This window comes from Eumetopias jubatus, unplaced genomic scaffold (genome assembly GCF_037043125.1).
Source record: "Eumetopias jubatus isolate StellerSeaLion01/CBP00866 unplaced genomic scaffold, mEumJub1_p1.0 scaffold_6, whole genome shotgun sequence".
Classification (NCBI taxonomy): domain Eukaryota; kingdom Metazoa; phylum Chordata; class Mammalia; order Carnivora; family Otariidae; genus Eumetopias; species Eumetopias jubatus.
This window is the reverse complement of record NW_028274812.1, coordinates 15,124,179-15,137,154: the sequence shown is the minus strand read 5'-3', so window position 1 is coordinate 15,137,154 and position 12,976 is coordinate 15,124,179. Positions and strand designations below refer to the sequence as shown.

General features: G+C 46.0%; 1 protein-coding gene across 2 annotated transcripts in view; it reads left to right on the top strand.

Moving 5' to 3' along the window:
• Positions 1-11,749, top strand: part of ESR1 (estrogen receptor 1) — a 379,111-nt gene extending 367,362 nt beyond the window's left edge. For both annotated transcript variants that reach the window (XM_028103407.2, XM_088023837.1), the window contains exons 8-9: positions 2,971-3,154; positions 7,225-11,749. In XM_028103407.2, the coding sequence (XP_027959208.1) occupies positions 2,971-3,154; positions 7,225-7,459 (419 nt within the window). In that variant the 3' untranslated portion in view covers positions 7,460-11,749. The remainder of the gene's footprint in view (positions 1-2,970; positions 3,155-7,224) is intronic.
• Positions 11,750-12,976: the final 1,227 nt, after the last annotated feature.

The window sequence follows — 12,976 nt, the reverse complement described above, 5'->3', positions numbered from 1 at the left end:
CAGATTGTTTTTTTCCATCTTGGGGATTTGGAGCATCTCTGAGAGTTGCAAAGCCAGCCTTGTTGCAAGAATATTTCTGAAGGCCCTCACTGTCTGATCACTGGCTCTAGGCTGCTGGGCACAGGGGTGCAGCCGTCCAGAGCGGCAGAGACCACCTGGGATATGGAAATTACCAGCAGCCCAGTTTTGTATTTGCTGGAGCACCTGAAGCATTCTGTGAATTTGGATTTCTGTTGTTTCTCACAAACGTCTCCTTAGAGGCGACAGGCAGCCAACATGGACCGCATTTTGCCAGAAAAACCCAAAAGGATGATGGCTGCTGTTGTCAATAATTGGCATTTCAACAGGACAGTATTTTTATTTCAGAGTATATTTACATAGCTAGGAATCAACTGTTGACAAGGATGAAATGATAAGCTGTACTGGTGCCAAAACAGGACTAGAAAAACAGGCTTGTTCTGAGAATGGCCTGCAGCCCAAGAATCAGTGTTAAGAAAATTCTTTCTCCACAGGAAATAGCTGCACTTAAAACATTAACACTTAAAATAAGGCTTGGAATCCCTATTAAGTAACGTAGCACACGCACACAGTAGGTCCTAAATGAAACCTGCCAAAGGAAGGAATCCATGTGTGCACTCACGTGGAGGAAGAGCAAGGTGGCTTGGTGTCTCACCTTGAAACTGCTTGCTCCTTGTGTCTTTGGTTCCCTTGAACCAGAACGTGATTATTGGTGACTGAGGCCAGCATCCCCAGTGGTGACAAAAAAGGAAATTGGTAGAAAAGGCATCATCCAAGTTGGATTAACTCAGCTCTGTGGCCTGGGAGGTTCCCAGGACATCCAGCCAGATGCAGCGCCTCTGGAGATGTGAGGCTCGGATGTGTGTGACGACAGAGAGGGAAGTGAGAGGTAGGGCCAGAGGAGCTCGGAGGTGACTCTGACCTCCAACCCATGGGTGCACCACTTTCCCACTATCCATCACCTGCAGGCTAACCCCAGGGCCACTGGACAGTTGCCCATTTTTCTAATGGACACATTCTTTCTCTATCAACAGTTCACATGGAACATAGGTAAAGGAATCCAGCAATTTCTTTCTTATTTCACTGCCTGTCTGTTGCTTACTCGTTCTGTGGTCTATTTGCTTTGGATCCAAGGGTCCCTGGGTACCAAAAGCTGCATTAGTCTATTCAACTGCATGTAAGCCAAGATCCTGACCATCCTGGTGTTGTTATTGTTGTATTTGTTTTAAAGCTTAGCCATTTTCCATTCTGGGCAATTACAACTCTGTTTACTATGAATTCCACGGTGGAGGTATTTTCCCCATCCCCAACCTACGGGCTGCGCTGTGAGCAGTGACTTGTCACCACATTACCGGTATAGAGTCAGGGGTTCATAGAGTTGGGGGGCCTTAATTTGAAGGTACCAGTGAGTAACAGGAGGGGAGGGGATGAGAAGAAATCTCTTTATGAGGGCAGGTGGTCTCAATAGAGGTTGAAAGAAAGAAGTGTTGCTAAATACATAATGCATTGTCTGGAGAAAAATACAGCATCATCTGCACCTTGTGACATGGTAGGATTAAGCAGGTTGGAGCTTATTTCTGGAGTATTCACTTGAGAGGAAATCCATCCTTATGGTCCCAAGACAAGACTGATCCATCCTGTCCTCCTCTTGCTCTGAATACTTTCCACCTCTTTCTCACTCACCTTCCTCTGGTCCTTGGGCTGAGTTCACAACTCAAATAGTCACATTCTTTCAGTTACAAGGGGCAGAAATCCCACTCACACTATCTTAAGCAAAAAGGGAACTGGGGGATTCATGTGTTAGAAAGGATACTATGGAAGTTCCAAGGTCAAAGGAAAACAATGTAAGAGTAGGGCCTCGTGACTGGAGCCAAGATTTCCCCCTGCCCCTTCACCCCACTGCCATGTAACTTTCACCTCTGCTTCCTGTTGCTCAGCTCAGTTCGGCAGACGGAAGTTCCCCCCGCTCAGGGAAGGGGCCGCTACTTGAAAGCTGAGTGTTCTCACCCTCCAAGCTCAGCAACCTAGAGGGAAGAATTTCTGTCTCACAACTTCCATATACAATCCCAGAAAAAGCTCTGATTGTCTAATTCAGGGCTAATACTGTCCCAAAGAATAGAGTGACCTGATTGTCTAATTTCTGTCCTGTGGCCCAGGAAGTAGGGTCTATCACCAGAACAAAGGCAAGAGCCGGGGGCGGGGGGCGGCGGGGTGGGAGGGGGGAAGAGACCCAAAACCAAACAGCCTGGCAGTGAAAAACAGCAGTTCCCAGGGTCCTCTACACCTCCCCACCCTCATCATAAACCTTTGAGCTGAGGACGAAAAAGGCCCTAAGCCTGACCTGAAACGTAACAGCAAATTAGATCCTACCTGGAAAAATGACCTGTCAATCACTGCACAAATCATTCTTGCTCTCTGTGCATCTTACCAGAGTGGCACATGTCTCCTGCGAGTCTCCATAATAATGACCAGATGTGGTGTGGAGTCAGCACGTGGGGCTTCATTCCCAGCTCTGCTTTGTCCTGGGGAGTTCTCTTAGCAGGTTAATGCATTTTTCTGCCCTTAGGTTTCTTCCTGAGAAAAGGAATAATAATGCGTCTCTCATAGGGTTGTTGTGGGCGTTAACTGGAGAGTTTGTGTTGGTGTCAGACCTGACAGAGAGTGGGTGGCTAGTGTCTGCCCCAAGGCAAGCAGTGCCTTTCCCGGGAATCTTGACGTCAAATCCTGGAAAGTGGCTCACGTACAAGAGGCCGGATAGGTTTCTCGGTGCTCTCGAACATGTATGTTGATTAGGAATTTTGTAGAGTTGCTTAGATCAAATGGGTCCCAAACTTCCCCATTGCTGCGGGTGGGGGGAAGGCGCCGGCCCGGTGTCCTGTCCCACGCACACTGCCCGTCTCCTAGACCTCCTTGTCTTTGAGTTTCTCTCTCACTCTTTCTCTGCACATTCAGGAGTATACACATTTCTGTCCAGCACCCTGAAGTCTCTGGAAGAGAAGGACCACATCCACCGTGTCCTGGACAAGATCACAGACACCCTGATCCATCTGATGGCCAAGGCGGGCCTCACACTGCAGCAGCAGCACCGGCGTCTGGCCCAGCTCCTCCTCATCCTCTCCCACATCAGGCACATGAGGTGAGGCATCCTCAGGTTCCCCACAGGAGCCCTGTCACGAACACCAGCCCTCACGCGTGTACCGCTGGGCTGGAAAGTGCTGATACCTGAATGCAGATAGCCCACTTGGCACAGTTCCTGGCATGTGAGAGGCATAAATGCTGTGGGAGGGCAGGGGAGGTGAGACCAAAATCTGTCTAGGGCACGGGGCAGGCCTTCGAGAGCTTTCCTAGAGGACGTGACATTTGCCCTCAGTTGGAAGCCCACACAAGGTCTCATGGGGGGAGGGGTGCGCAGGGTGCGGGTTGAGGGAGGACAGCAGCGTTTGGTCGTTCACTCTGTCCTACCGGGCAAGGACAGTCTATGAGCACGCCTATTCTCTGAAGGCCCTGGGTGCATCCCTTATGGTTCCTGCATCACATTCCTCCTAGTACATTTAGAAATCCTGAGAGAACTTCAGTCCCTATGCCTCACGCCTCACGGAGAGTCAACACTGATTCCTCCCATTCCTCTCAGATCCCTCCTTTCCACCCCTCGTTGCTGCTACCCGCATCCAAGCCATCATTCCTTCTGGATTTCTGCAGGGGCCACCTCACGCACCTCCCTGCCTTCAGTCTTGACCCTTCCTAACCCATTCTCCACACCAGAGCCAGAGCGGCCAGCTCATACCACATCTCCTCACGTCATGCCTTTATTTAAAACCCTGAAATAGTTTCCTATTGCTTGAGTCCCTTTATTTTGCTTATATAACTCCTGTGCTCTAGCCCTTACTTAACTTTCTAGGGCTTCCCGAGAGTCTGAGCTCTGGCCATAAACGACTGTTCTCCTGGTCATGATTGGCTGGCAGCTCTGTCCATCCCCACTGGGTTCACTCCCACATCTGTGGGACAGCGGATGGAGGCTGGGCACAGCTGGGAGACCGCAGGTTGGCCAGGTGACTCTGCTTCCATGTGTCTTTTAGTCTCCTTGTACCCACAGGTTAGTTGGGACATACTCTTCTCATAGAGATGGCAGAGGTACAAGAAAGCAGGCCTGTAAGGGCAAGTGCATTGTCATGTTTTAGCTGAGTCACATCGACTAATGTTCCACTGGCCAACAAATCACATAATGAGGCTTAAGGTCAGGATCGGGGGCACGTGGCATGGGGAATGGATTTTTGTGAACAGTAAGCTAATCCATCATGGCTTAGATATTCTTTTCAGAAAGGGTCTCCTGACCCTTGACCTGGTTGGGATTTGCACCCTGTTCTTCCTGATTGCTGCAGCCCATTTTATTTTTCTCTCTGCCCCAGTTAGACCGTAAACTCTGTGAGGCAGTTGCCACAACCCACTTTGGATACTCTGGGTACCCAATACCACCTAGCATAGGGCTTGGCATATAGGAACCACTCAATAAATATTTTGTATAGGAGTTAAGGAAGGATATTAGCAAAGGAAATGGAGCCTTTCTGTGCCAAAAGGAGAAAGTGTTCTCATTTCCATTTCAAATAGTCATGTAAAGTGGCTGGCCAGAGGCTTAGTGGATACATTTCCATGAACAGAACTCAGCCTGTGGGGGAGAGATAAAGAAAGTAGAGGGGGAAAAAAAAAAGAGAGAGAGAGAGAGAGAGAAAGAAAAAATTCTTTACTCCAGAAAGGCCATAAAAATGAGGTGAAGTGCTGACACTAGGGATCAGGTACCCATGTGTGATGAAGTCTATGTGAGCTTGGGCTTACACCCAGACCGTAGGAATGAAAATGAAATTTCTTTTCTTAGTGGCTGTGAGGGAAGGGCCAAGGTGTCTGGAGGATTGGCTCAATTTTTAAGGGGCTTTCAAACCTTGAGATTATGCATCAAGTGGTAAGAAGCTTGTCCCATCAGAGTCCCAAGAATCACCCTCTCTGGAGAGAATCTTGAAAATGGGTAGCTTCTTGAGAAAATAAACGTATCTTTTTTTGTCTTCCCCCACAGTCCCATATATGGTGTCTTATATACTGTGTAGGCTCACAACATTACTGCTGAGTGAATGAATATGTCAGTGAATGGATGAATGAGAATTACTTGAGTATTTTCCCTACCCTACGAATTCAAAATTCCCATTTGATGACTTCCACTTGGCAAAGTTTGAGAGAGAGTGATTGTAGTCTCTCTTCTCAGGGATTCTGTACGTATCTGGTATCACAAACAGAGGACTCACCTTGGCCAGGTAGAGTGGGGGACTGCATTGAGTACACATTTCCAATCCTTTCCCATCTGTTTATTTTTATGAATATTACAAAGAGGGAAGCAGGGAATGTGTCAGAATAACAATCCTCTAACCAGATTTCCTGGCTAAGAGGGTAACCTTCCCCTTGAAGAAATGTATTAGCTTTTACTCTGGGCTAGGAATTTCAAAGATGTTGTAGAAAGCATATTGCAGATGAAGGTTTTTGTTTGTTGGTAGGAATTGCTGAATTTTCAAATCTGTCAACTGCTTTTCAGCAGTAGCAAGCCTAATTAGTTAATACCCCGACATATCTGCACTAAATTTACAGGCCTCTGGTAGTTTTACTGGCAACGTATGGTGGGGGGCAGCCGCAGTGAGAGAGCTCTCCAGAGTTTGTTGGAATTGTGTGAAAAGCTGGAGAGAAGCTGCTATTCTATTGAAAGCTGTGAGCATTTTTTTTCTCTCTCTGGGGCGCGCGCACACACACACACACACACACACACACACACACACACACACTAATGTTTTGGTGCCTTATTACAGCCAGTCTAAATCACAGAACTCTGTTTTATTAAGCTTGGCCCCAGCCATATGTTGTTACTCAGAGAACTTGACACGAGATTTCATGTGACTATAAATGTGATTCATTAAGTTGCACGAGCAAGACAGTGTGAGATCCAGCCGACATTTAACATTAACAGCATTTTAAATGAAAAACAAACAAACAAAAACCTCCACTTAGATATGTAATTAGGTTGTGGTGGTGTAAGACCTGAATAGTCTGATGCTGTGTTTTCATGGCATGTCTCCAACTTGTGCCGACTCTTCCCCTACCAAAAATTGCAAATATTTTCCAGCACACTCTCTTGGTCCCATCTCCTCAGGATACATAATTCTTTCTAAAAAAAAAAAATCTCAAGATCGCTAAGAGTTGTTCTATATTTTTCCCATTGGTGGTGTGGTGGGGAAAGAGCAGAGCTGTGGCTGGGGGAAGACAGGGGAGGACAGAGGTTAGAAGAAGAAATGCCATTTGCCTACATTTCCCTGTGTCCATTTGCCCCATGTTGTCTGAGCATCTAGCACATATTTGGCACTGCTGTAGGCTGCTGCATGCAGGATGGGCACATCGCTGCCCCCCAGGGAGGTTGCCCCGTGTGTGCTGGTGTGTGCGAATGTGGCAAGAATAAGCCTGCGTGTGTCCAGAGAGGAATTTCAGGTTGTCCTAGCGCTGGGAGGAAAACGGAGCAAATGCAAGAAGACAGCGAAAGCTGTAGTGCCTTGAGGTCACTGACTGTGGCAGCAAAAGGCCTTTCAGAGGAGGTGGCACTTGAAGGTTTGGGGAAAGAGCCCCCAGGCAGAGGGGGCAGCAAGTGCAAACAACCTGTGTCTGGAAGTAAAGCGCTCAGTTTCTTCAGGCTCTCTCTGAAAAAGCTCAGTTTTGTTTTCCTTTCTAGCACAAAAACCAGCGTGGCGAAAGAGCATGAGCTAGGGGAGAAAGGCAGGGGGAGCTCTGAGAGGTCGGCAGAAGCCATATCACTTAGACCTTGTAGAGCCTGGAAAGAAATTTAGATTTTATTCTGATTAAATGGCAAACACCTGGAAAGTTTGAAGCAAGTCAACTTCTTGACCTGTTTTCCGCATTTTAAAAAACTCCCTCCTACACGGCTGTCTCGTCTCTGTTCTCTTTTTAGATGTAATGCTAATAGAGGGGAAGAGAACCTCATCTCTTGAATCAGGGGAAGGAAGTCACCTGGATAGCAAACCCTGAAATGGCTCTTTAAACAGGGAGAAAGGTTGGCTGGCAGGTGTCTTTGGAGTTTCCCTTACTTCCCCTCCTTAGGCGTCGCAGCAGCCCCGGAGTTTGGGATGCTCTAAAGTGGTCCTCTCTGTGTCTTCCCACCCGTAGTAACAAAGGCATGGAGCATCTGTACAGCATGAAGTGCAAGAACGTGGTGCCTCTCTACGACCTGCTGCTGGAGATGTTGGATGCCCACCGCCTGCATGCCCCAGCCAGCCGTGGGGGTGCGCCTGTGGAGGAGATGAACCAGAGCCAGCTGGCCACCACGGGCTCAACTTCATCACATTCCTTGCAAGCATATTACATCACCGAGGAGGCAGGGAGTTTCCCCACCACGGTCTGAGAGCTCCCAGGCTACCCCAAGGTCCTGAGAATCCCTGCGGCATTTTACCCACGTCATGCATCACGATAGCAGAGTTCCGCTCCTGCGCACACTCCAGCATGCATCCACCACCGTGGCTTTCTAATATGAGTGGCCATTTGTTTGCTTGCTCAGTTCTTAGTGGCACGCCTTCTTTTGGGAACAGCCGAGGGATTCCAGGGCTAAATTCTTTGACACTCTCTCTCTCTCTCTCTCTCTCTCTCCCTTTGCTACATTACTAAGCATGAGGATTCTGTAGCTTTTCATGACTGAACTCAGTCTATGAGCTGGGACTCAGGTGACTGTGCATTTAAGCTACTTGTTGAGACCCAGACCTGGAGAGTGGACATTTCATCTCTGTGAAGTGCTTTTTAATGGATCTAAGAAAAAGCCCCAGGAAAGACTTGAAAGTGGCTCCTTTAATTGCTGACTGGGAGAAAGCTAGGTCAAGGGTTCATTATGGCATCATCTTGTATTCCTATAGTAACATATCATTTTATTAAAGTAATACCTTAAAGCTTTTGCTCTGTTGCATGGCTGGAGCTGAATATTCAGTGATTGTCCATTCATTTGCCCTATAGGAATACAAGATGCCCACAGAGAAGGAAGGTCTCCTAATTGTCAAAACGTTGTCAACTTAATACACTGCACCTTCAGATTCGCTGAATGTTCTTCCACTGGTTTTTGAGAACACTGTACAGGCCATGGGTTCCAGTTAATTCTTGCTTCCCATGGACCTATGGAAAACAGCAAGTTGATCCCAGTTAAGTCACCTCCACATAGACCAGTTTCCTTTTAAGGGATAAATTATTGGGGTTTTGTTTTTTGTTTTCAACTCATGAAAGAAAGCCTTCTCCCCCCAGGACTTGCTGAGTATCAGCTTCAGGACCTAGTGTTGTGTGGGCTCACACTCGCCAGCAGAGGGCGCTCTGCTAGGATCTTCCTGGTGTGTAACTTACACAGAGGGTGAATTCATCACACGTAGTAGTGCCCAGCGTATGACCAAGGGCAGTTTAAATCAATAGGCACCCTGGTGACACTTTTAGCCCTGGGGCACTTGGGTCAATAGTAAATGTGCATGATTATTGTAAATACTAGAGAACAGGAGGAAAGTAGGATAGAAACCGGATAAAACTGAGAGGCTCTCGGTGATCCTGCCACCGGCGGTAGCTCTGTCCAGGAGTGCCCCTGGCAGGCCCTGTGTGCACTGTGGGGCTGCCCTGGGACCCGTGGGCGCCCCTTCTCTTCTCGCCACCCTGACTGGAAGGAGCAGCAGGAGATAACTGTGTTCCTACAGTTGGCCCAGCACACTGTTGGGTGGGGCTGGAGGGCGAGGATTAGAGGCTCACTTCTCAGGCTGCCGGGGACCTCGTCAGACTCTACGTGCTCTTGGTTGTTTAGAGCTCATCCAAAAACCAGGGTTTGGCCTTGGGGAAAAAAAGTACCCCAAAGCTCATTTCATTAAACTTCATAAGCCAAGAGAGCGAGACTAGAATTGGGCCATAGGAATCCTTTGACCTACAGGCTAAACAAGAAGGGCTCAGTCCAGCCGCAGGACAGCCTTTCTTAGGCCTTTGCTTCTCCAGAGCAACTAGGGTTTATCTCTTCTTCTCAGCCAAAAAGTAAGCTTGGTTTCCTCCGGTGACCTCATTCTCTATAATTCAAACCCCGTTGAGAGGTGATGTGTTAGCCAACAACCCAGCCAATCTTCTAGGGCTTCTCTTGGGATGCCTGTTTCAAAAAGTGGATTTCATTCATTTTTGATTACTTAGTAAGCAAGCACCAAAGGACTGGGAACCTGGGAGGGCCAAAAAATAAAAAAATAAAGAAGTTTTTTTCATATACGTGCATCTGAATTTAGGGGCAATTTTGTGTATCTGCAGTAAGGATATGTTTAGAACATAATTCTTTTATTGTTTTGTTTAAGAAGCACCTTATATAGCATAATATATATTTTTTTTGAAATTACAACGCTTGTTTATCAGACAATTGAATGTAGTAATTCCGTTCTGGATTTCATTTGACTGGGTTAAACGTGCAAAACCAACGAAAAATATTTAGTTTTTTTGTATAGCTACCTTGTCATGTATGCAGTCATTGATGCATAGGGCCTGGTGATTATTCATTTAAATGAAGATCACATTTCATATCAACTTTTATATCCACAGTAGACAAAATAGCACTAATCCAGACGCCTATTGTTGGATATCGAATGATAGACAATCTTATGTAGCAGAGATTATGCCTGCAAAGGAAAATTATTCAGGGCAGCTAATTTTGCTTTACCAAAATATCAGTAGTAATATTTTTGGACAGTACCTAATGGGTCAGTGGGTTCTTTTTAATGTTTATACTTAGATTTTCTTTTAAAAAAATAAAAACAGACAAAAAAATTCTAGTACTATAGATGATGTAATACCAGCTAAATCCAAACAATAATAAAGTGGAGGGTTTTACATTGTTCATCTAATGTGTTTGTATTCATGTTAAAGATACTACTACCTTTGAAATGGGCAGAGAACACCAGATGGTTGGAATGTTAGCCCAGGAAAATTCAAATAATTTTAGAAATCTCTTTTTATTCTTATTTGAAGTGCCACTAATGGACAGCTGACACTTTGCAGCTGATACTGCTGTTGGGGGTAGGGAACATGTTGTAGCTCCCCCTTCCCCCCCCCTCCCCGAGGCAATTTAAGTTTTAAAAGATATAATCAACCTAGGGGTTAGGGTAGGGTGGGGAAGTAGGTTCAGGAATTTCAAGAGTGGGAAATACAGTAATAAGAGCCTTGCAAGTATTTTGAGGCAGATGGATACTGGCACCTGGGGTACGTACCAGGCTTCTGTATTCCTCTCGTGCCCTGTGAACTGCGAATGACAACCATTTCTAAAATGGCAGCCAGAGTTCTACGGAAGAGCAAGCATCGTCCACGGTCCAATCTAAGGAAGAGCTAGCTAGTGGTCTGTGTTTCTTTTGGCCGTTGCCTGGCTCCTGGCTTGCCGTAATGATTCTGGAGTGCTGTCATGCAACCATCAGAGAGGCTAGTTCATACAAAGAGAAGACCCTACAGAGGTTGCAAAATCCAGCCCCAAAGGAAGTGGAATCACTGGTTAGAGTTTCCTCTGAACCTTGCAAGGCCATCTAACCATGCCATTTCCCATGCCTTTTGGGGGCGAACAAGTAAGGGACTTCCTGATAATTTACTCTCGATCACATTAAGGTGTTCTCGCATTAAAATTTTAGACACCGAAATGGCCATTGAGTTAGGCTGTTGGTTTAGAGAACCCCTACATGAAACCAATTCCAAATCCTTTCCTCTTCGTACTTTCCTACTCTGAGATGGACTGTGGATGCCGGGAATGATCACTAGGGCCGTAGTCATAGCTAATATTCACAGGCAAGTCTGCTTTGAGAAACTAGTTATTTGGAAGGCAGATAGAGTAGTATAGTAGTTTCTGAGGCTATCCCGCTTCCCTTCAGTGCAAGTCTGGGGAGGATGACCCAGATTACACTGCACACTTCCTAGGTGAACTCCCTGAAAACTTACTCTCACCTGGAGCAAATGAATTAAACTGTGGTCCCAAATACTCATCTTCTCACTAGTGTGATTCCTCTGTTTCTAACTGCATCTCCTTTTCATTTGGGTTCAAGTGAGTGTGACCTCTTTCTGTGTCGTTTATAATTGTTTTCTCAGCAACTGCTGCCTTGATTATGGCACTTCAATTTTGCACTTTCAGAGGTTCAAGAAAAATTTCTATTCTTTTTTTTTTTTTGCATCCAAATGTGCCTGAACTTTTTAAATATGTAAATGCTGCCATGTTCCAAACCCATCTTCAGTGTGTTTGTACAGAGCTGTGTACCCTGGAAACAACATACAGCCCCATGAGCAGGTGCCTGAGATGTGGACCCCTTTGCATTCACAGAGAGGTCATTGGTCATAGAGACTTGAATTAATAAGTGACATTATGCCAGTTTATGTTCTCTCACAGCTTATATACAATGCTTTTCGTGCACAGCATATTCTTCAATGTAGAGCTCTTGTTTTATGGGAAAAGGCTTATATGCCAAATTGTGTCTAATGGTTTAATATGCCTTTTCGCTGATGCATACTATTATTGATGTGATTCTGTTTTGTTGCAGCTTTGCATTGTTTAATGAAACACACTTGTAAACCTCTTTTGCACCTTTACAAAGTAAGGAGTCCAGTGGGATGCTCAAGCACCTGTAAACAATTTTCTCAATCTATTTGATGTTCAAATAAAAAATTAAACGAATGACAACTGGCTTGGTTTCTGTAAACCCCCTTCTTGCTAATGGCTCACCACTGACTGCCTCAAATCAAGGCGACGGAATGCAGTGAATCCTGAAGATCACTCTGATGCCAGGCTCCCTCCTCCCAGGCTCAGGAGGAAGTGTGTAGGCTTTGGAGGTAGGCGAACCTGGCCTCACTTCCTGGCTCCACCACAGACAAGAATTTATGATCGTTGGCAATGAATTTTTCAGAGCCTCCACTTCCTCATCAACAAAATGGTGACAAGTAACACCTAATACACAGGGTGGTTATGAGGATTATATGAGGTGCTCTTTAAAATAGTTTTCTAATGGCTAACCCTCCCCCATTCTCTGTGAGGGAGAAGAAGGAAGCTCGAGAGTTATTAGTTATGAATGAAGGAGTGATAATTGGAATGAACAATCTGAAACTTGCATGATTTGCTCAAAAACCAATCCCCATCATGACAAAGCAGGAATGACCAGTACACTGCCTCCCCATCCCCCTCCATCCCACCCCATCCCACCCTAGGTTTCCATTGTAGGACCCTGCTCCCTTTTCAGAGCTACCTGCAGGCTCCCTTTCCCCCATTTTCTCTGTAATTTAATGGATGAGTTGGGGGAAAATAATGTGAGTACTTGAGAGGCAACATAATATGGCAACACAGGCTCTACAGCTAGATTACTCAGTTTGAAGCCTCACTCTACCATTTCTCGTGTGACGTCGGCAAGGTAATTTTACCGTGCCTCAGTTTCTTCACCTGTGAAGAGAGAAAATAACAGCGCACCCACCTTGAAGTGTTGCTGTGAAGGCCATAGGGGTTAACATGGGACGCGTTTAAGGACAGTGGCTGACGCTGCTTAGTTCTCCCCGAGTCCGCTCCCACTGTGTGTCTGCATTCACTTCTTCGTTAGCGTGAGGTTAGGTTTTTCACACTGAGACATTTTGATTCCAAGGAGCTCTTCTCTTTTCTTGTTCTATCATCCCTGGGCAAGTTCTTCAATCCCAATTTTCCTTGTTTCCTCATGCCTAAAGTGGAAATGAGAACATCCACCCTACAGGGCTATTATGAGGATTATAAGAGAAAACTATCTAAAATGCTGGTCTAGGACCTGAAGGTAGGAAGCTGTCAGGACAGATTAGCTACCGTTATTATACTCATCACTACCCTCTGTGAGCATTTACATTTGATGGAATCATTGATGGGTTTGGATTTACATTTGCCATTTTT